This window comes from Talpa occidentalis, unplaced genomic scaffold, assembly GCF_014898055.3.
Source record: "Talpa occidentalis isolate TD23 unplaced genomic scaffold, MPIMG_talOcc4v2.1 talOcc4.12, whole genome shotgun sequence".
NCBI lineage: Eukaryota > Metazoa > Chordata > Mammalia > Eulipotyphla > Talpidae > Talpa > Talpa occidentalis.
The window spans coordinates 33,726,415-33,748,838 of record NW_023601212.1 but is presented as its reverse complement, the minus strand read 5'-3'; the positions used below and the strand labels follow the sequence as shown (position 1 = coordinate 33,748,838).

The window sequence follows — 22,424 nt, the reverse complement described above, 5'->3', positions numbered from 1 at the left end:
TTCTTTCACAATACAGAATTAACTGACTATGACAAGACTGTATTTTTCTTTCAAACATCTGTATTTCAGGCCTTCCTGGTGGTGCAGGGGATAAAGACACAGTGCTATCAAGCTATCGCCAGTCACTGCAGGAGGAGTTCTAACCCTGGTCAGCCAGGGAACTGAACTACATTGCACAGCAGACCTCTCCTGCCTCACCCGCTGCTCCCCTCAGCAGTGTATTTCAGTCAGTCTGCCTGTTCTGTTCCCCACTCTGTCTCTGGTGAATTCTCTGACCCCCCATACCTCTGGCCTACACCCCAGTTTTTGCATGCATAAATAAATAAATCTTTTTTAAAAAGTCTGTATTCCATGAGTCTAACTCTTTCCAACTGTCCTTATTGCAAGTACTTCAAATAATGGTACTGTAGTGCTTGATTACATAGCGAAAGCAATGGTATTCTGGTCATAAAATGCTAAGGAGGCCCCAAATTTTTATTATCTACAGAATCCTATGATTGAGCCTAGTTTTGCTTTTTCTTTTCACATTTTGTAATCACTTCAATGAAGCCAATGAAAGGTGCAGGGTTATTAAGCTGAATTGTTACACCCTGCCTTACTCCTTCCACATGCAATGTAATGGCCTCACACAACGCCAAGGGAAAAGCCAGAAACAGGGCCTGGCAGTCACCTATTTTTTTTTTTTTTTAAATAGAGGCATGTTTTATTTATTTATTTGTTTGTTTGTTTTTTGTTTATACATGCACTGGGTACAGTCAGAAGCTCAGGAGGGTGAGAAAATTCACCAGAGCCAGAGCAGGGAGCAGAGCAGGCAGAAGGACCCAGCTACACTGCTGAGGGGAGCAGCGGGCGGCAGGAGAGGTCTGCGCGCCATGTGGGACCCTCCTCTGGTGGCCGGGGAGCAGCCGGGGATCGAACCGGTGCCGCAGCGGCTGCGGGCAGCTTCACAACCCAGTGCTCAACCGCTGCGCCACCGAGGAGGCCCAGTCACCTATTTTTAAATGTTGTTTCTGGATTTCTCATCATTATTCCCATGTTCATTGAACTCAGTTTCCCACATCCTGAAATGCTCCAAGACCAGAATGTGCAGCACGGTTTGTGCTCCTACTGGACCTGACCAGAAAAATCCCTCAGATGTTTCCACACTTCCAGCCAACTGGAACATTCTAAGATGTCCTTTCCTCATATTCCCAGGGCTTCATGCCAGAAATGTTATCCTCAAGCCCAAATGAGATCCAAAAAAGGCTTCAAAGATGATGAAAAGACTAAAACAATTCTGATTTTTAAAAAATAAAACTCTCACTCTTTTATTAAAACTATCCTTTGAATAAATTGTTTAGGTCTCTTCATTAACCAACAAGATCATGCTGTTCTCCTATTCCTGATTTCCTCTCTAATTTCTCTGCAAAGAGCACTCATTGGTGGTCCCTTAACACAATATACATAGCTCCATTTCCTTTTTACCCATAGTAAGCACTTGATAAACAGTAACTAAGCAATCAAGCAAAAAACAAACTCCCTTGAATGTTCTATCTGAGACCACAGGGTAATGTAGACAGTGGCCTTGCCTCTCACCAGGGTAGAAGTTCATGAACAAGTACCTTATTCACCAATTTCCTTAGCATCTAGCACAACACAATGACTCGCACAAGGCAGGTTCACAAGAACTAAAGACGGTGCTTAATTTATTAAGAAAGATGCTTCTTTTTCAAAGTAGATTTGTGTCATCAGGTACACATCAACTTGAACTGAAAAAAAAAAAGAATTACTTATAAAAGCTGGAAAAATGTTGAATTCTCAGTACTCCTACAATTAACTTCTGCATAAGCTGTTTTCCTTATAAAAGCGATTCTGTGACAGATATAAAAAAACAGACTTTTAGCACCACAATACAAGGTAAATCATTTCTATCGCTGGCCTGTTATCTCAGTGTGGCTAACAAATATCTATTCTTTCACTTACGAACATTAAGGTACAAGAATTTGAACTGAAATTATGCATGAGGTCCTATAACATAAAGGATAGTCTTTGTGTGAGTTTATTCATTCAATCAGCTATTGAAGGCTTACTTTATCCAGGCACTATAAGAAATGAAGGAATATTTGTAAGATTGGATTACTTAAGTGACTTACAACTTACTTATGTTATGATTGAAATTAGACTAATAACCATAAATGGGGACCCATTATCAGAAAATTACTCCATTAGGATTTTATTTGTAATCCTTTTTTTTTTGACTTTTCATTTTATACCAGGCAGGTTATAATGACAAGTAAATTGGAGAAATATTGTTTAAGTAAAATCTCGTTAACAGTGCAAATTTAACTGTGACCACTAATGAATGAATGAATGAATTTAATCTAATAATACCTCACAATTAAATAATACTTTACAAAATGCTGTCACATGTATTCTCATGCTTTGGCTTTAACAATGAAACAGAATGAATTATAAATCATTCAGTCTCTCCCTCAGCAAACATTTGTTGAATGCCTGATGTATGCTGAACAATGGTGAAATGCTGGGGGTAAGCTTTGTGCAAAGTCTGCCAAGTCTGACTCAAACAAGTTCTAGATTGGTAGTATCATTCTGAGTTTAAGATGCTCTTTCTTTGGAGCTAAGCTAGATTTCTTTTTAAATATCACATTTAGGTAATTCTTTTGATTGTCCTATGAGCAAGTATAAATAATGACAAACTTTGCTACTGGAAAGTCAATCATGTTGATGTGTTTTTTGTTTTTTTTTTTTCTCCCTGTTTCCTTCAATGGACATTAGGTACATGTTACCAAGCACATTTTATATTTCAATATTTGCTAAAATGAAAACTTTCAAAACTGTTCTTCCCAGTGCATCTTTTTGTCACATATTTCTCTTAAGGTTCCGACAATTTTGTATCTAAGCTGTTGAATGTCAACTTGACCATGGTATGATTATGCAGATGTGGGTCTGAGCCTTGAAGGAACTCTTGGGAATTCATCTGGACCAGTACATTCTCCTCTCTTCTACTGCTAGTCAATCCTATATATATCAAGAAGAATGAAATTTGCTTTAAATTATCCTAGTTTGGAAAGGGTAGTAGTGTCAGTGTTTTTGAATCTTGATGTGCAAAGTGTTTTTATTAAGTCTAGTGGGAAATAAATGGGGTAAATAATTAAGTAATCATCACATTTTTACTCTATTTTTTGAGTGATAAATTAAATGATGTGTGACATTTTATGCCAAAAGTGAAAAAATATTTCTACACTACAGTACATATAGTAGTTTATAAATAAGTCAGTGATTGATTGGTCTGATAATGAACTTTTTTTCAAATTACATTCATTAAGGTAAAGAAGGTTTATATCTCCTATCTGCTCCAGGGTTATAGGTTCAAACTCTACAAATGCATACTTGCACAGCATGCCCACCACAAGTGCCTCCCCACCCCGGGTGCCTCAGCTTTGTAGTCATTTGGAAAATAGTACATATGGTCCTCAAAATATTAAAAATTATCTACCATATAACTCAGTAATTCCAGTCCTAGGTATCTACCTGAAGAAGACAAAAACATGAATAGAAAGAGATATATACACTCCTTGTTCGTTGGGGCACTATTTATATAGCCAAGCTATTGAAAACAACCTAAGTGCCCAAGGACAGAGGGCTAGACTAGAAAAGTGTGGTCTATATATACTCATTCATAACAAAGGATGAACTTCTACTTGCACCAACATGGATGAAACTGGAAAGAATAATGTGAAGTAAAATAAGTCATAAGGAGAAAGACAAATACAGGATGGCCTCAATTATATGTGGAAGATAGAAAAACAAAACAACGGGTCAGTCAAAACCAAAGCAATGATAATCAACTTTTAGAATATATGCTGTCAACACCGGAAAGCTCCTTCTCAGTCATAAATTGTGCTTGTGAAAAATAAACTGCAACTCAAGTAGGCTAAACATTGTGTTTTAATCAACACAACTATGACAAATCAAGAAAACCAAACCAAATACTAAGCACAATGATAATGGAGACAGATAAAACTAGGGAATTGACTGTTTCAAATGAAATAAATTTCAAGGTTGAAATAAACCATAAATTTTGGTGATAACAATAATTGGGACAGGGAGTAAAGGGAATAAAATCAAATTGAATGCAGGAAATCCTTACACTTTTAACAGTGTGAGAGGTAAAATGAAACATGTTTTAAGCATAAGGAGTCTAGAATTAATAAGGGTAAAGAGAGGAAAACAACAAAGTACTAAGCCAATTTCTGTACACACAACAAAAGCATTTGGAAATTAAGGTGAATACTTGCCCCCCTGAAGGAAACATGAAATGAGATCCTTGTTCAGATTATAAAGAACAGTTCAAGGGTCTCCCTGGTGGTGCAAGGAGTTAAGCCGCAACCTATGAAGCTATCTGCAGTCACTGTAGTACGAGTTTGATCCCAGGCCAGGGAGCTACCCACATGGCACAGCAGACCTCTCCTGACTTGCCCGCTGCTCCCCTCAGCAGTATATTTCAGTCAATCTGCCTGTTCCGTTCCCCACTCTGTCTCTGGTGAATCCTCTCACCTCCCACGCCTCTGGCCTATACCCCAGTTCTTGTATGCATAAATAAATAAATTAAAAACATTTCAAACCTGACCCACTTAATCATTTATTTCCTTTGTAATTATCAAATTAGTGGTTAAGGGAAATAATGCAGATCTACATACATTCTATATATTTTTTATTTTTTTTAAAGATTTATTTATACAAGCACCGGGGTACCGGCCAGAGGTGTGGGAGAGTTAGAGAATTCACCAGAGACAGAGCAGGGAGCAAAACAGGCAGAAGGACCAAAGTACACTGCTGAGGGGAGCAGTAGGAGAGACAGGAGAGGTCTGCCTCGCCATGTGGGAATCTACCTCACTGGCCAGGAATCGAACCAGTGCTGCAGAGGCTGCAGACAGATTCAAAGCACTGTGCTCAACCCGTTACACTCTATATTTAGATGTTGAGAAAACTCTCAAGCAGATTTTTTTAATTAAATTACTTTAAATTGTTATGTGATAGTGGTGAGAAGGAGTCTTATAAACTGAATATTGGCAGCATTCACAAGGTCACACTGTAAACAGTGTTCTCTTCAAAGCAGTCTGGTGAAAAGTCTGGTGAAAGCTAACTAGACCAAACTATATGTACAGTATCCAAGATGATCTCAAGAAAATTAAACACATTTTTATAGTGTCCAGTGACCCCAGTCAAGGATATATAACTGGAGTCATTTTTTTCTCATGTGGAGACAAAGTTATTCATTCTCGTCTGTAATTTAGCAGTGTAAAATTCAAGTTTAAAAAATCCTATGAATTCAAGTGTTAAGTCATGTCTAGAGGAATAAGTTTTCAGTAAAGCAAAATGAATAAGTCCCAGAGATTTGCTATGTAGCAATTTCCTTGATTAACAATATTCTATGCTACATTTTAACATCTGTTACAGGGTAGGTCTTATATTGAGTGATCTTATCACAAAAATTAAAACTTTCCAAAAGTATCTATTTATGAATGGGAAATCTATGAAATACATATTCCCATAGAAACAGAAGAATAATAGAGAAACAGAATACAAAAATTGTAAAAGTAGATGCTATTTCTTTCTATAAATAGATGGGGATACTAAGGACTCTAATGTCACAAGACTTTTATTTGACTTTACATAGCATGTAAATGTTATTTATAAAATAGCATGTATATAGTTTCACACAAAAAATTCACAATAAAGAAACCAAACAAAAGCCCCCCATAAAAGAAAGAAAAAGCTTGCAAGCTGATCACAGATCAGAGGCATACATAGATTAAGGGAGGGAGAGTGAGAAGGGTCAAAACAGGAGAGAGAAGAACACAAGGGACTAGGTGCTGATTCACAGGGGTTATGATGGTGGGAGAACTAACTGAGGGGACTACATCTGAGGGGAGAAACCAAATACAACTACAAAAATGAACAACAATGTAAGAATTTTTTTTTTTAATTTTTAAATTGCAACATTCACAGTACAGAAAAAGTTCCTAAAAGGCACAGAGCAGACTACCCTTCTCTGCTGGTCTCCCCCAATATATTTGTGCTCCCATGAACCGTCAAGAAAACTATTCACACCACCTTCAGCTAAGGAAAAGTGAAAACACCAAGTCCATCATAGCATTCTAAATAAAAACTTTGATTCTTATCAAAAAAAAAAAAATGTAGGGAACTCTACTCATTTCCTCACAAAATAATGAAACACCAAAGGTTCTAGATTATATTTTTGACAAGTGAAACATCTATATAATAACAAATTCAAGTCTTTAATCACCAATATGCTCAAAATGTAAATGCTGGCTTTATATTGTCTAACAACTAAAGAACACTAATTAACTAAAGAACACTATTAACAATTCACTATCTCAACCTCTCCTAAAGCTTTAATTTCATTGATGCTAAAAGCATAAAAATAGCTTTTTAATAAGGTACTCCTGCAAGTGGAAAATATTTTAAAGACAGCCTTTACTACATTTATTCATAATAGATCACAAGAATCAAGTTTTCACTGCGTCTTAAAGAGCAGAACTTGTTCAACGGAACTTGGAACTCAATAAGGTGACATCGCAAACATTTTGAGTTGAATTTTGAAGGGCACAAATCAACAAGTTTTGCAAGAATCAGGATGGCCAAAGGTAAGTGATCACATTGTATTTATAATTCGACTTCAGTGAATAAGAGTAGTACCCATATTATAGATTTCCTGTGTATTTATGAGGAAAAATTTCATTATTGTTTCATATTTATAGTGGATTTGTTTAATCTGAAAAGGTTATAATTTTTTAGAATAGGACAGGTTTTTAAAAGCTATAATTCTTTTTGGCCATCCTGATTCTTGCAAAACTTGTTGTTATTCACAGTATCTTTTTGAATGCCCAAATATGGTATGGCTCACAATCTCATGAAACAGTTCACCCCTTTTTGAAAATCTCTATTTCCTGGAAAGTTCCTCTTAATACTAAACCAAATCTACTTCCTTATCAATACATTCTTTGATCCTGAGCTTCTCTTCTGAAACCAAATAGAATACAAAGTAACCCTCTTTGATTTGATAGCTATTCAAAGATTTTAAATTAGTTTCCACGTCTTCCTGATGAGTATTTTCATGCAAGACACTTAGTACAGTGCTTCAAATATTGAAAAGCTGTATCTTTCAAAGTTCCATACACACACATACACACTTCTTAAACATTAAACCACACTGGGGCCTCCCTGATGGCGCAAGGGGTTAAGTCTCAGTACCATGAAAGTATGGGCAGCCACTGCAGCACTAGTTTGTACCCCCACCAGGGAGCTAACCCTCATGGCACAGCAACCTCTCCTGTCTTGCCTGCTGCTCCCCTCATAGTGTATTTCAGTAGATCTGCCTGTTCTGCTCCCCACTCTGTCTCTGGTGAATCCTCTCACCCCACCCCACACATCTCTGGCCTACAGATAGGCTCTTGTATGCATAAATAAATTAATCTTTAAACAAAAAAGTATTAAACTACATTAAGAATGATTAATTTAGGGCCTCCCCGGTGGCGCAGCGGTTGAGCGCTGGGTTGCGAAGCTGCCCGCAGCCTCTGCAGCGCCGGTTCGATTCCCGGCTGCTCCCCGGCCACCAGAGGAGGGTCCCACATGGTGCGCAGACCTCTCCTGCCGCCCGCTGCTCCCCTCAGCAGTGTACTTCTGTCCTTCTGCCTGCTCTGCTCCCTGCTCTGGCTCTGGTGAATTCTCTCACCCTCCCGCGCTTCTGACTGTACCCAGTGCATGTATAAACGAAACAAACGAACAAATAAATAAATAAATAAAAACATGCCTCTATAAAAAAAAAAAAAAAAAAAAAGAATGATTAATTTAAACAAATAGCACAGGGTTTAACTGAAACTAAGGATAAAAGATAAGGAAAGGACTTTCCCTGGTGGTGCAGTGGTTGAGTGCTGGGCTGTGAGGCTGCCCACAGCCTCTGCAGTGCCAGTTCAATCCCCGGCCACCGGCGAGGGTCCCACCAAAAAAAAAAATTAAAAAAAAATAAGGAAAATAACCCACGTGATCCTAAGTAAGTTTGGTAGTAAAACAGAAGAAATAGTAAACACAGAAGACGATGGTAGTTTTTTGTGCAAGGAAAATGGAAAGGGCAAGAGAGAATCCCTAAACACGGCCTTTTAAAATGTTAAACTGATCATCAAGTCATTCAGCTTTTAGTTTTAAGTTGGGAAGTTCTGCTCTAGGGACCACACTACTAATCACACACAGTAGTACTTCCGTGCTTGAAAGAAAAGTGGGCTGACCAAGACTCATGTGAAACTAAATGTCTCCATCAGAATTATAATAACTAAAAAAAAAAAGCAAAAAAAAAAAAAGAATCATAACTAGCCACTATCAAAAAACCCACCTTAAAAAAAGAAAGATGATGTGGATTAAGTGATGATTTAAAAATGATAGTAATCAAGAACTAAGTTGTGACCCGACATCTGGAACCCAATCATACCCAATCTCAGAATCCCTGAAGAATAAAATATCATAGGGCAGACAGAGAAGAGAATATCTATTGTATATATTGCCACATCTCTGGTATTTTTTTCTGTCTTGAGTATACAGAAGGCAAAATACACAGGAGGAGGGAAAAAGATAAGAGGGAGGGAGGGAGGAGCACAGGGGACTGTGGTGATGGTGCACGGGTGCATTGGTGAAGGAAATTGTATGGGGACTACACCTGATGGGGGGAAGCCAATATTTTTCAAAAATGAACAATGGGGGCCTCCCTGGTGGTGCAAGGGGTTAAGACACAACCTATGAAGCTGTCCACAGCCACTGCATCAAGAGTTCGATCCCTGGCCAGGGAGATATCCACATGGCACAGCAGACCTCTCCTGACTCGCCCACTGCTCCCCTCAGCAGTGTATTTCAGTCAATCTACCTGTTCAGTACCTGACTCTGTCTCTGGTGAATCTTCTCACCCCCCACACTTCTGGCCTGTACCCCAGTTCTTCTATGCATAAATAAATAAATCTTTATAAAAATAAAAATGAATAATGATGTAAAAAATGAAAAAAATAAAATTAATATATATATATATGGCAGAAAACAGAACCACAGCCTCCCCAGCTATTATTCTAAAACACTGATAAAGTAACAGTCAGGCTACAGAGTCCTCCTTTGAAAAATAGAAGAAGGTTGTTAAAGATAACTGCTGTGTGTTCTCTAAGGCCATGCATCTTGTGCTGTCGTCATAACAACACTGACATCTAATGATGTTATTCTAACCTTGGAGGTGCTACATTGGCCCACAGAATTCTGTTGTTGCTCAGAGAATAAAAGAAGTCTAAAGGTACATATGGGCTTTGGGGTTCAGCTGAATCTTCTTGGTTACCACATGGACACTGAAGAAATATACTCAGATACATCTGTCATTTCAACCTAAGCTATGAACAAAAAGTATGATGGTAATGGTAAGAGGAGATACTGAAAGATTTAAACAGGACTGATTGATAATGTCTAGACTTACATTTCTACATAAGTTTCTGAACAGATTCTTCATAGATAGTTTTTTATAGGAGAGTAAATTGAATATTATATAAGAAACTAGATAGGAAATAACAAGAATAGTGATAGTAGATGTACCAAAATATGTAAGACTGCTATTCAGCAATCAGAAAATATGACACAGAAAAAAAGTTAGCTAACCACTAAAAATATCTGAAAAAAAAATTGTAAAGACTAAATTAGCACATATTCCTTCTATATCAAAAAAGATGTCTTTAATTTTCAACAACTACATAGGTAATGACATTTATAGGAAAAAAGTGAAATAGGTGCAAATGTATTCAGTATTTTGGTGTATCAAAAATAAAAAAATATATGTTTTTCCTTTTGTTCTGCATTTTCCAAATTTTTTATGAATGGTTTTCTAATAAAAACACTTAATACAAGAAATAACAATAACAGATATTAAAAGTGGATGCATAAAGGCCAAAGGAAAAAAAAAACACAGTTCTAGTTTTTTTAAAGGGAAGAAAAGTTGGTTTAAAAAAAAAGAAGAAAAAATTAAACTGGATGCTCCAGAAAGGAATATTAGTGCAAGGAATGATGCTTAACATCACTAATCATTGAGGGACTGTAATTTAAAACCCAAGATACTTTATACTGGGATGTTTATGATCAAAAAGAGTGACAATGCCAGTGTTGGTGAGAATGTGAAGAAATGTGAACCCTCACAAACTGATGGCCAAAATGTATGAACTGGCAGACATGGCCTTTTTGTTTAACAGCACGGAAATTTCTTAGTAAGTTAAACATTCTTATCATATAACACAGCAGTCCCTGCCCTGGGATACTGCTCAAGAGTAATGGAAATATATTCAACACAAATTTTTATATGCAAATGTTCATGGCATCATCATTTATAATAACCAAAGTCTGGAAACCATACAGTACATCACCTGGCAAATGGGTGAACTGGTACTGCAATGTCATACTATTCAGTACTAAAAATGAATAAATTGCTGAGATATGCTACAACATGGATAAACCTCAAAAACACTGTGCTTGACAGAAAAAAAAGTTTATATATGATTACATTTATAAGGTATGTCTACAAAGAACAAATCCATAGAGTTAAAAGTAGACCAGTGGTTACCTGGGTCAGGAGAATGAGCAAGACTTAATGTAAATGGTCACTGGAGACTGAAGGGTGGTGAAGTGTTTTTAAATTGCTTTACTGTGAAACGTGAACAATTATGTGTGTAGACACACACACAAAAAAAAAAATCACTACACTACATAGTTACCCCCCCAAAAAAAAGTTTATGTGAATACAGAGAGAACCATTAAAAATGAGAGGATAGACAATAAATTCAAACCAACTCTTCAGCTTTTAATTTAGTGAGACTTAAAGCTACCTGTTAAGGTTTGTGATTGGTTTGGTTCTGTCTGACCGTTTAGTCCACAAATAAGCAATACCACCCAGTATTTGTTTTTCTTCTTCTGACTTATTTCACTTAGCATTATCCCCTCCAGTTTCATACATGTTGTCGTATTTGGTAAGAGTTAATTTTTTTTTTTCATTTTGTAAACCAATGTCACCGCAGTTAAAAGAAGAAAAAAACTACCAGTTAAGATAAAAATAAAAATGGAAAGAGCAATAAAAGAAAGATTCTGCACACAAAATTTTTAAGTAAAGGAACTAATTTTCCTCCCTCAGATTCTGTAAACTAAGAACTAAATAATGTTTGGTCTTCAAAAGGAAACACCTCTTTTGTAAGTTTGGTCTTTCTGCTAACAAAATAGATGGAACTACATTCACTTAAATATGGAGATCACTGTGAGAAATATATATTTCACCATGCAATTATCTATCATGCCTTCTGACTACACAGAATACATTATCTATACAGAATTTATAGCACTGTATGCATTTGAAAAAATAAAACCTGTATAAACCTCAGTAATATCTACATCAGAGCGTCAATTCATACAATCCACTTTAAAAAGGCAGTTTATTGTCATGCAGCAGTTCCAGAGAAACATAAACACAAAAGTTATAAGTAAAGATCTCATTTGTAATTACAAGGAACAAAGAAAACTTTTAAATGAAGGTATATCTATGTTCTAGAATGCTAATTTATACCAAAAGCCCTTAATGTCATTTTGTTCATCACTAATATTAATGTTCAATATTTTAAATTCTTTAATAGAGAATTTAACATCATTAGTCATTGAGAGACTGTAATACACACACACACATATCACTGCTCTAGTATTTCAGTACCATTCCTTGTGCTAGGATTCCTTTCTGGGGCATCCAGTTTAATTTCTTCTGCTCTGAAGAGAGAAGAAATGCTCGCATTTTCCCAAATTGAATTAAAATCGAATCGAATCATATGCTCTTGACAGCCAGATGAAACTTGTCTGTCAACAGTTTCATTACGGTGTGGTAAGATTAATAAATGTATCTAAAACATTCAATCATGTCAGCAAAAGATGGGCTCATAGCCAGAAAAGATAAAGGAGCTTTTGAGAAACTGATTTGACCACAGAAAAATCCTTTTTTCTCTGCAAATTTTTTTTCCCAGCATTTGTTTTGCAGCATCTAATGAATAAGACAAATGTGAGGATATTTCTGGGGAATGAAAAAGGGATGTGTTGTTGTTATGTTTTTCATGAGTTCCAGCCCTGAGAACAAAAGTGAGGATGAATAACAATGCTACTGTTCTGGCCCAGGGATGATGTATTTCAAATGCTGGACTCCTTTCACGATGTTATTAAAGTTCTTTGAAGCGTTGCTACTGAGAAAAAAAAAAGTCAGAAGAACTCATGTTATTTATTGTTTCTCAAGACCTCTTACCATTTCAGGTTGTGTATAAACTAACCATACCATTTTAATGTGGAAGCCACTGGCCCTGAAAAACCTCCAATAAGTGAGCATAAAAGATATTAGAAGATAAATGTAATAAAATCTTGATGCCAAACTTTAGTGAATGTGAGAAGAAAACTAGAGATTTTAAAGCAATGAAACTACATAAACAAAAAGCAAATCTAAAAACAGCTTCTACAGAATCTGTGACAATTGGTCTTATAGCCTTTATGAAGAAGACAAGAAGCAGGGCCCAGGTCATATTTTGTGAAGGTGTTTGCTGAGTTTACTATACTCTAAAATGTACCTACTCATCACTGGTACTTTCTTCTATCAGGCAAGAAGTGAGAAGGAGAGAGGGTCAGGAAGAATGTTATGAGTAGGAAGAAACAATAATAATGAACATTTTTCAGATGCTTAATCTGGTGACTGAAGATCTAAATTTCATGTGGATTAGATCACTTAATTTTCACAAGAAATTTTCTTAAGTAGCAACCTAAACTGTTGGGGAATTCTTTTAGCTTAGTCTTGATAACAAGATGAGCTCCGCATGGTTGCAATGTCAGATTCCCTTCTGCTTATCTTTGAAAAGAGAGGCAGAAAATGGACCTGAATTGACAGAATCCTAGGGATCACACAAAGCTTCACGATCAACTGATCTCATATAAATTTAGGTATATTAAGGATATAAAAAAGCAAAAATGTTAATTATTAGTCAAGTTTCCTTAATTTCCAGAAGAAATTAAAGCTCAGAGAGTAGAGGGACTCACTAAAATTGTGGTTTTCAGAAGAGACAGCTCTCACCCACTTTATTGCCACTTTCCCTAACACACCACGACTTTACAATACAAAGAAGGGAACCATGTGCCATTATACTCTAATTTCTAAGAGCTCTATCTAGAAACATGGTCCTTTCCATACAAAGAAGCTTTGGAATCTCTGTCAATGATGTGGGTTGACATGACTAAATTTGAACCCCCAATCTGCCCACTGGGCTGCCACCAATTTTTTTTCTCAAACTCACTAGAATGCCTCAAAAGACCTATGTGATTTGAAGTTCCCAAGAGAGACACAGTTAATATGGACTCCCCATTCATTCAATTCCCGATGCTGAATTTGTTTTTGGTTAAATAAAGTAATCTCTTGCTATTTAAGGCTTGACATCTGATCAAAGAGAAAATGGACATGATCAATATGTCAGGCATGAGCGATTGCCTGGAACTGCAAAAGGAACAAGGTAATAGGAACCAAAGTTGGTCAAGCCACCTGGAATAGTTCCTGCTGACCCCAAAACCTTTGCATGGAAGTGTGCCACCAACAGCTGCACCTAATGCCTCTCAGGGACATCCACATTTCTGGTGACCAAGCCCAACATCTTGAACACTCATTACCGCAGCATCAAATCATAAATTCTTTAGAAATGGGATGATGGCTTTCTATTTTGATAGTATCACATTCAATTCTCAAAAACATGCCCTATCCTACCTCTGTTCAAACATGTAACCATGGACTAACAAGACAAAATGAAAAGATGAAGGTTTGGCAAAAGCACAACAGTGCATTCTGCAATTTACACATGTCTCATTCGCTATTGAATGTTTGGCGGTGAGGTGGGGGAATGTCAGGATAGAGGTTCATCAGTATTAAGCACATAACCAAAACAGTAAATTACCACAAAGCCTTCACTGTTAGAGTGAGGATAAATAGCCCAAACTATCTGAAAAGAGCTGTTTCTTATCAAAACCTACCAAAATATTAGAGATTGCAGACTACATGGAGTTATTTATCAATAAGAACAGACATTGTGGGGAAAATAATGAATAGGAAGATAAAATTTATCAGCAGAAACTTTTTTTAAATTTTCTTTCCATGTTTTAAGAAACCACAAATGTGGAAATTGGTCACATAATAATTCAAAAATGCTATTCATCTGGTTAAAACACCATGTCATAACTTTCTTTATTAATGTACATCAGCTTCAATTTAAGCCAACTACAGCCTCCAAATGTCCCATCCTGGCAAACCCAGGTGAATAAAGAAATATGTAAATATAGGGTTGGGAGGATTACTATCTTTATTCTAGCTAAAAATCCTGCCTAATGCTATATTTTTAAACTGCCACTAACATGTTTAAATTATAATTGCATCTTCTCAATGAGGACAGCTCCTTATTACGGGAATTGGCAGGGGGCCTTGACATTTGAGTCATCATTTCATTATGTCTATTTCTTACCCTGGTATGTAATAAATCAAACATAAATACAAGCCAGATGAAAAATAGAGGGGCAAGGGGGAATCGGAGGCTGTGATTTTAAATTGAATTAATTTTTCTCAAGTCTGCAAAATATATAAGGCAATGAATGCTAGGAATAATATACTCTAGTTCAGGTACATTTTCAAGAATATTTCCTTCAATTCTAAGTGCCAAAGATGCTTTGAACCTTCCTAGCCAAATATTGTACTTCTATAAAATAAAGTCAACAGTTTTAATGTTCTCTAAATTAAAAACGTAGATGAAATTCCATTTTTAAAGCACCTACAGATATGGACAAAAACACATTTAACAACTCACTCCATTCTAAAAAACTTCAAAATGGGTGGCAATTACTAAATAATTATTAAATTATTAAATATGTATATACAATGTTAAAATATTGTTAAATAATTATTAAATACATATGTAAGAGTATTATTTAAAACTTCATTGTGAAAGGAAGAAGGGATACAGTAATTCATTCAGACTAAGATATCCAATTGTGCCACATTAGAATCTTCAGGTTTATCCTAAGATGTTTTCATATCACTAAATTTAAGTCATAAAAACTTATGGAATGTTCTCCTAAGTCACTGAATTCAGTCATACTGAAGAAACGTGCATCATTCCATCCTTCTCAGATTTTTCTTTTAAAAATTTTCCATTCAATTTCAAAATAGTCAATTTTGAAAGTAATGTTATATAAAGTCCTCAAAAATAAGCTCTGCTTTCAGGAGACTATTGCCTCACCCGTTGGCTGCCACAGGCACTGCAGAATACGTATAGATGAGTCTCCCTCACTGAGCTCTCAAAGGTTTCTGCTACTCTTCCTTCCTTTAATCTCAAGCAACCTGCTCATTTCTAAATGCCAACAGTTTCCCCAAAATTCTTGGAAACAAATGGAATAACCTAAAAAAAACTTCACTTATCTTGATTAAAATACAGAAAAGAAGTTCTAGTGGAAACTGAATATACATTCCAATGTCTACTCTCAAAATTAAAATTATTTTTCCCTTGATTCACTAAAAGTATATTACTAAATTGAAAATTGTCATGGTTGACTTTTCCTTACAATTTTATTGTTTAATGTAGACTTTTTTCCAAAAAAAAAAAAAAGAAGAAGGAAAATACTTGCTTAAACTCAACTATTTTAAAATGCATTCTGGTATCTTTTCATCATTTATTCATAATTTATAACCCATATTTTCCCAAAGGGGCTTCAAAGAAATTCACCATACAGTGCTCATTGTATTCTCTCAAGGAGTAACTCTGTTCTAAAAATGAGAGTCTTTAGTTCAATACTAAAATTTAATGTGAAGAGAAGTCTTGTAATAGTAACTTAATTTCCAACTTTTAGGGAATAAATTATTCTCCATATTAAGACAAAAATAGGATGTAAACCAGCTGTTCCTAGGTTATGAAATGTGGAAAAGAACATATTCAAAGTATAGCTAGCTTTTTATCTATATTTATTTCAGGATAAGGCAAGCAAGTATTGAAATCAGTCTCAGTGTCAACATTTCTGTGACAGTCCAACATCAATCAGTGGGAATTTTCACGGTTTACAGTATTAAGTTTTTAGTGAGTCCTATCAATTTTATAATTACTATGGCTAGCATTAATAAATATCTTCCTTTCATATGCTGAAATAAATTAATGAAAGAGGCAGACACTAAGCAAAATGGCTGGGAACAGGGCCAAATCTTTTTACATACATCCAGGGACCAGTAATTTCCTAAATGGCACTTTAAGCTCTCTTGCCTAAATAATTACAAGTACAGCCAGCATGCAATTTACTGAAATAATTATACACCCTTCTATGCACTTCCCTCACCCATCTCAAACCAATGACCACTTACCTTGTCTTTATTTTCAGTACCAGAAGCCTCAGGCTTGGTTCTAATCACAAACGGGGTGGACAGTCGGAGCAGGACCCTTTCAAATGAGGCATTAACCTTGGGAGAAACAATTTCGAAGCAGTCCTCAAAATTGAGCACTTTGTGAGTGTCACATCGGAGTTGCTTCCGCAGGCCTTCCCCCAGCTGAAGGACTGACATATTGGGATCGAACATCAAGTGGAAAGGGAAGGCTCTGCAGAAGGTGTTGATGCTAATTCTGAGGTCCGTGGGAACCTGCGAGGTCCCCCGGGGATGGTTCTTCGTGATATTACTATTTTCGCATTCTTTGATAAGAAAAGTCAGACAGCTACAATTGCCTGGGTTTGACCCATCAGAACACAGTTTCTCATTTGCAACCTGTTCCACTTCCAGGTCCAGCCGGTAGATCTTCTTTCCTGCGGCCTTGATCATGCCCAGCATTGCAAAGCCCACCACAGGGTGAGGGTGGAAGTAGTGGAGCAGAAGTGCACCTTCGGGGAGCTCTTTGCACAAGAACGACGGAGACTCCAGAGTGGCCTGTTTTCCAAAAGAAGTTCTAATGTGCTCCAACAGGGCATCAAAGCCGTTAAAAAAGTCCTGCAATGTGCCACCCACAGCTCGAAGGACTCGCTCATTCTCATCAAAGCATATATTAAAGAACTCCTCACCAAATCTCTCTTGAATTTCCTCAAACTTCAAACCTAGAGGTAAATGGGAAGCCAATGTTAGTGAACTATAGTATAAAATAATCAAATGTAAATTTTTAAATACTCATCAAATGAGGTAGCTGGTGAGTGAAAGAAGTGATAGTTCCATTGGGCCTACAAGTTACCCAAGTATGTTAATCATTCATTTTGAGATAAGAAAGTAAATTTCAGTTCATCTTGTAGATGCTTCTAAAATGTGATGAGAATACATTTTTTGGTTTATCTTTTTTCAACAGACAATTTTTTAGAGCAGTTTTATGTTCACAGCAAAACAGAGCAGAACGTAAAGGTATTTTCCATATACCCTTGTCCCTATACACGCACCCCCTGCCAACTCTTACAATCCAAGGAACTACACTGACATGTTATCACCTGAAGTCCATACATAACATTAGGGTTGACTCTTGGTGTTGTATATCCTTAAGTTCTGACAGATACATAATTATATGTGTCTACCACTATAGTATCAGCCAGAGTAGTTTTGTTGCCCTAAAAATCTATGCTTCACCTATTCATTCCTCTCTTCCCCAACACCTGGAGAATGGACTTTTTTAATGCTGCTAATACAGCTATTCACCACTGTCATTATCACAAATACTATCTTTTTCTAGGGATTGCCCTCATTATTAAAGAATCTTTATCGAGGCAACTATAAAGTTGTGTCTATATTATCTCCAACTAATATTACCATCTAACTTATCACAATTCATATCTTACATGGGAAACACCAACCAGAGAAGGAATTTATGGTAAATTAGTAAGGAAAGGTATGAGGTTATCTGGTATAAACTGAAAGATTTAAGATAGTAACAGGGGAAGTCATGCAAATAAATTAGACACCAGGGAGAGAGACCAAACAAGGAATTAAAAATGGCAGAATGGTGAAATAACTTACATTTATTCACTCACAAAAGTAAGAACAGCCAAGAATGAAGTAGGAATCTGACCAGCTAGAGTTTGTCTTTTAAGTTTTCTAGGTTTATTTTCACAGAGGCTGTGGCAAGAGGAACTCTATCTTAAAATGATATTATAATAAAACATATATACACACGTAATTTATTATGTACTAATCCGAACCAGAATCACGTGCGACTTAATAAGTTCCATCTGTAAGGATAATCTGAAGATAAATATGGAGGTAATTTGTGCTCCAAAGATGAAGAATATAACAAATACAAAAGATTTGAGACTATATATTAAAGAAAGTTTCACAGAGTCATTCTATTGCTTTTCCTTTGGGCAAAATCAATACACGTCATTTACATATTCAATGTTCCTCATCCAGTCTACTCCACCTTATAAGGAGGTACTAAAGATCAGGTAGGACTAGAAAAAGATAGACCCTTTGCTAGTATCCTGTTAGACTGCATAAGCAGGTTAACTGTCTATGGCTTAGTTGCTGTTCCTATCTTTATTATTCCCTAAGGATTCTCCTCATCCAGAAGTGAGGGGAAAAAAAAAGAGTCAACATATTTTTTAATAGCATCAAAGCACATTGAGTATTTTAAAAGCTTACTATGAAGACTAAACACACCAGTAGCCAAGTTAAGAGGTCAGTCTGCCAAAGAAGTTCTTACAAGCTATGTGAAATGACAATGGAGTATTACGCAGCTACAAAAAGATGAACTCTTGCCATCTGTTGAAACATGGATGGAAGTCAAGGGGATGATGCCCCGTGAAGTAAGTCAGAAGAGAAAGAAATTTACCAGATGATTTCACTCATCTGAGCGATACAGAGAAACAGAACAAACTGAGAAAACTAAACCAAACAAACCTTAGAAATCTGTCGAATTGAGGCTACCAGAGGAAGTGCAGATGGGAACAAAGGGAGAAGGGGGTCAGTGTTCTGTGTTGGTGGGTGTGGTGTGGTGACACACATCTGAGGAGGTGTGAACCTATCCACCTAAATCATATACAGTGTTGTAAACCTATGCTACCTTAAAAAAAAAAAAAAGCTATCTGAAAGGAAAAGTAAAAAATCAAAGTCCCTTATGAGAAGGAAACATTTCATATTAACTTCAGTTTCACACATGTGATGCTAAAGGCAAGTTGAGTTGCTTAAGATAAAAACATCACCACTGAGTTCACATTTCCATGTTAAAGACTGTCATTCAACATACTCTGCATTCACTAACAATAATGCCAATTGAATTTGATATTGATAGCATTTTCTGCCCAGTTCTCTAGAGTGGAAGAGAGAAAGCAAGATAGACGATATTCTTTACAACTTGACTTCTGTTCCATTAAAACTGCTTTTATAAGTACTTAAACCAATATAGAGTGCTTATCCCTATCCTCTCTAACATTGTTTGTGATTTCCCCTTTAATTCAACATTACTGTTTCTCTCTTCCACCCAGTCACCCTTCTCTCTTTGCTTTTATAAAACTCTACTCTCTTTGCTTGATTACTAGCTGAGATTGTCCTCACTCAAATCACTACATAGTAAATAAAAAATTCTAATACATACAGATTAAATTTATGGCCCTTCAATATCAGTGTTGATTGATATTTTCCTATCAGTGCTTCTTTACTTTAGAGTCATATCTAAAAAGAACTTAGGGTCTTTATGCACAGAAGAAAAAAATGAGAATTTTGTCTAACTTCCATTTTTCATAAAATGGAATGTGCCCTCAGGCTATTAAGTAAAGAAAATAGATATACATATAATACAGTAATCTTATGCTCTACTTTCAATGTCAGAATCTAGGTTAGAGTGGGGAGTGAGAGGCCAGAAAAGAAAGGGGTGGGTTCCCGGGCCCCAGGGACTGTGGTGGAGGATTGTGGGCACTTTAGTGGTGGGTGTGGGGTGGCAGCATATACCTAAAGAGGTTGGATCCATATTTCTGACTCATATACAATGTTGTAAACTAGTTACTTTATTTTTAAAAATTATAAAAAACAGATAATAAAAACAAGTAAATTCACCAGAGGCAACCAAGTAAAAACAACTCAGTAGGTAAAGCATTCTATCAACTAGAAATTCTTACTGCTTTAAGCAGCACTTCTGTACTGTAAGGCACAATGATAGTTAATTCTCAAAGCATGATACTAAGGCCTACCAGGTGTTAGGGTAAATGTTATTAATAAATTTACTATTTTCAATATTATACTCAAATGCCATACATGTAAATCTGCACAAGCCACAATATTCAATTAACTAATAGAAAAATTTGTCCTAACAATTGTTAAACCATACAAGATTTTTACAAAGAAGAAAAATTCTTAAGAGTTTGAAAAATTAAAACTAGGGAACGATCACTTCAATTTTTGCAAATATGCTATGAATTAATAGCCAAGACTTCCCTTTTAAACAATCTCAAAAGAAAGCACAAAGAAAGTCATTCAGCTCAGATAATTGGTGCAAGATTCCACCTACGATTGATGCAAACCCTCTACTTAGAGTAAATCACTTGAAACATATAGACAATGCTCATCTCCTGATTATCACAAGGCTCTGTGACAGCTTGACATTTGAATGTGAAAGAATACATTTCCTCAAGAGACATAACTTATAACAAAATACTGCATTCATTAGCAGCTAAGTTAAGATTCAGAATTTTAATTTACTGCTAATTCACCTCTTTAAAAAAAATGAATAACCTATATGCTAATGTTGATCAGCTGTAAATGGAACTGTTTATTCCTGACATGTCTTCGGCCTCATCTGCTTTCCATCCAACTTCACATTGTGCATTTCATGAGGTCAAGAACCTTGTCCTATTGATACCTATGCATCAACCTCTAGCATCATGCCTTGCGTGAAGAATAAACATTCACTCATAGAAACCAAGTATTCATTTAAGTATGTTTCATAAACATGATCAAGCTTACAGAGCTACAGCTGTGCCATACTTAAGGCTATCAAGACAATTAGACACATTATTTTTTCTCATGGTTTCCTACTTTATAATTAAATTTACACTGTGATTGGGCCATAACAGAGGTATACCTAATACTAAACTTCATATAATAAGCATATTATCAATAGAGTGTAATGTCTGCATGTTGGGGGGCAGGGGTGCAGCAAGATTCATGTCTTGCTCATTGTTATGTCATCAATGCATAGCATTCTGCCTGACATTTACTAGATGTACAATAACTATTAGGTGGAAGTTGAATGAATTAATGTATTGCTAAAGTTGACAAGAGTTATAAGGAGCAGTCAACAATTATCAAATACCACTGTAAGGTCAAGTAAGAGAAAATTGGATGGATAAGGATAGAAAACTGAATGATTCAGAACTTGGGGTATCTCTGACAAAGCAATTTTCTGAAGGCAAAGGGGGCAAAAGACTGCATGCAATGGCTTGAAAGGTATGTGTCAACTGAGAAACAAACTCTTTTACTGAATTAATGAGACTAAAATTAGTTATTTTATAGAATTATAAAAAAAATCTGACCTCTGTGCTTAGACAGAGTAATGTTGCCTTTACTGAGAACCATATGAAGAGCAAAAGTTATGACACCCTCTGGAGGTTTGGATTCTCTGAGGGAAAATCAATGGATAAAAGAGGGACACTAGTGTCTTTCCAGTCCAGAGATCATCCTTCCCACCAAGTAAGGATGTCAGTCTCCATTAAATGAGGAAACTACCAAACAGAAGGTCTACCTTCAAGATAATTAAACTTCAACTGAAGAATTGAGTACTAGCAACTACTCACTTTTGTGCACTGTGGACATTCCACAATTAAATTCTGATCAATTACTTAGGCTTCACCAACGTAGCATCTATGCAACTCAAGCACAACAAAACCTCCAGACCCAACTGCAAAGAGATTTCAATATTTTAAGGAACTGATTGTTAGAGAAAGGTATTTTCCCACTTTTATTAAGATGTAGTTGACATGTTGATTTGACACATTTCTATATTGCAAAGTGATCACCACCTTAATATGAGCTAATACTACTATCATCTCACACAATTACCACTTTGTTTTTGTGAAGAGAACATTTCTAATATCTACTCAGGTAACAATTTTCAAGAGCATAACACATTATCGCTAACTATAACCACACTGTGTTAGGGCAGAACTTACTTATCTGCTAACGAAGTTCTTACTCTTTGACCAGCATCTTTCCCATACACTCGACCCCTTACCCTTGTAACACCATTCTATTCTGTTTCTCTGAGTTCAGCTTTTTGATACCAATTCCACATGTAAGTGACATCATACAATATTTGTCAAGATTATAACACTTTTTGAACTATGTT

At 36.1% G+C, this 22,424-nt stretch overlaps 1 protein-coding gene and 1 long non-coding RNA gene across 2 annotated transcripts in view; one reads left to right on the top strand and one right to left on the bottom strand.

Moving 5' to 3' along the window:
* GUCY1A2 (guanylate cyclase 1 soluble subunit alpha 2) overlaps positions 1-22,424 on the bottom strand; it is a 299,132-nt gene that overhangs the window by 199,179 nt on the left and 77,529 nt on the right. The window contains exon 4 of the mRNA XM_037505696.2: positions 16,487-17,205. Coding sequence (XP_037361593.1) covers positions 16,487-17,205 — 719 coding nt within the window. The remainder of the gene's footprint in view (positions 1-16,486; positions 17,206-22,424) is intronic.
* On the top strand, positions 9,363-17,178 carry LOC119240898 (uncharacterized). Its single transcript, XR_005124224.1, has 3 exons — positions 9,363-9,470; positions 16,504-16,627; positions 16,898-17,178. It is a non-coding gene; the product is annotated as an uncharacterized LOC119240898 (long non-coding RNA).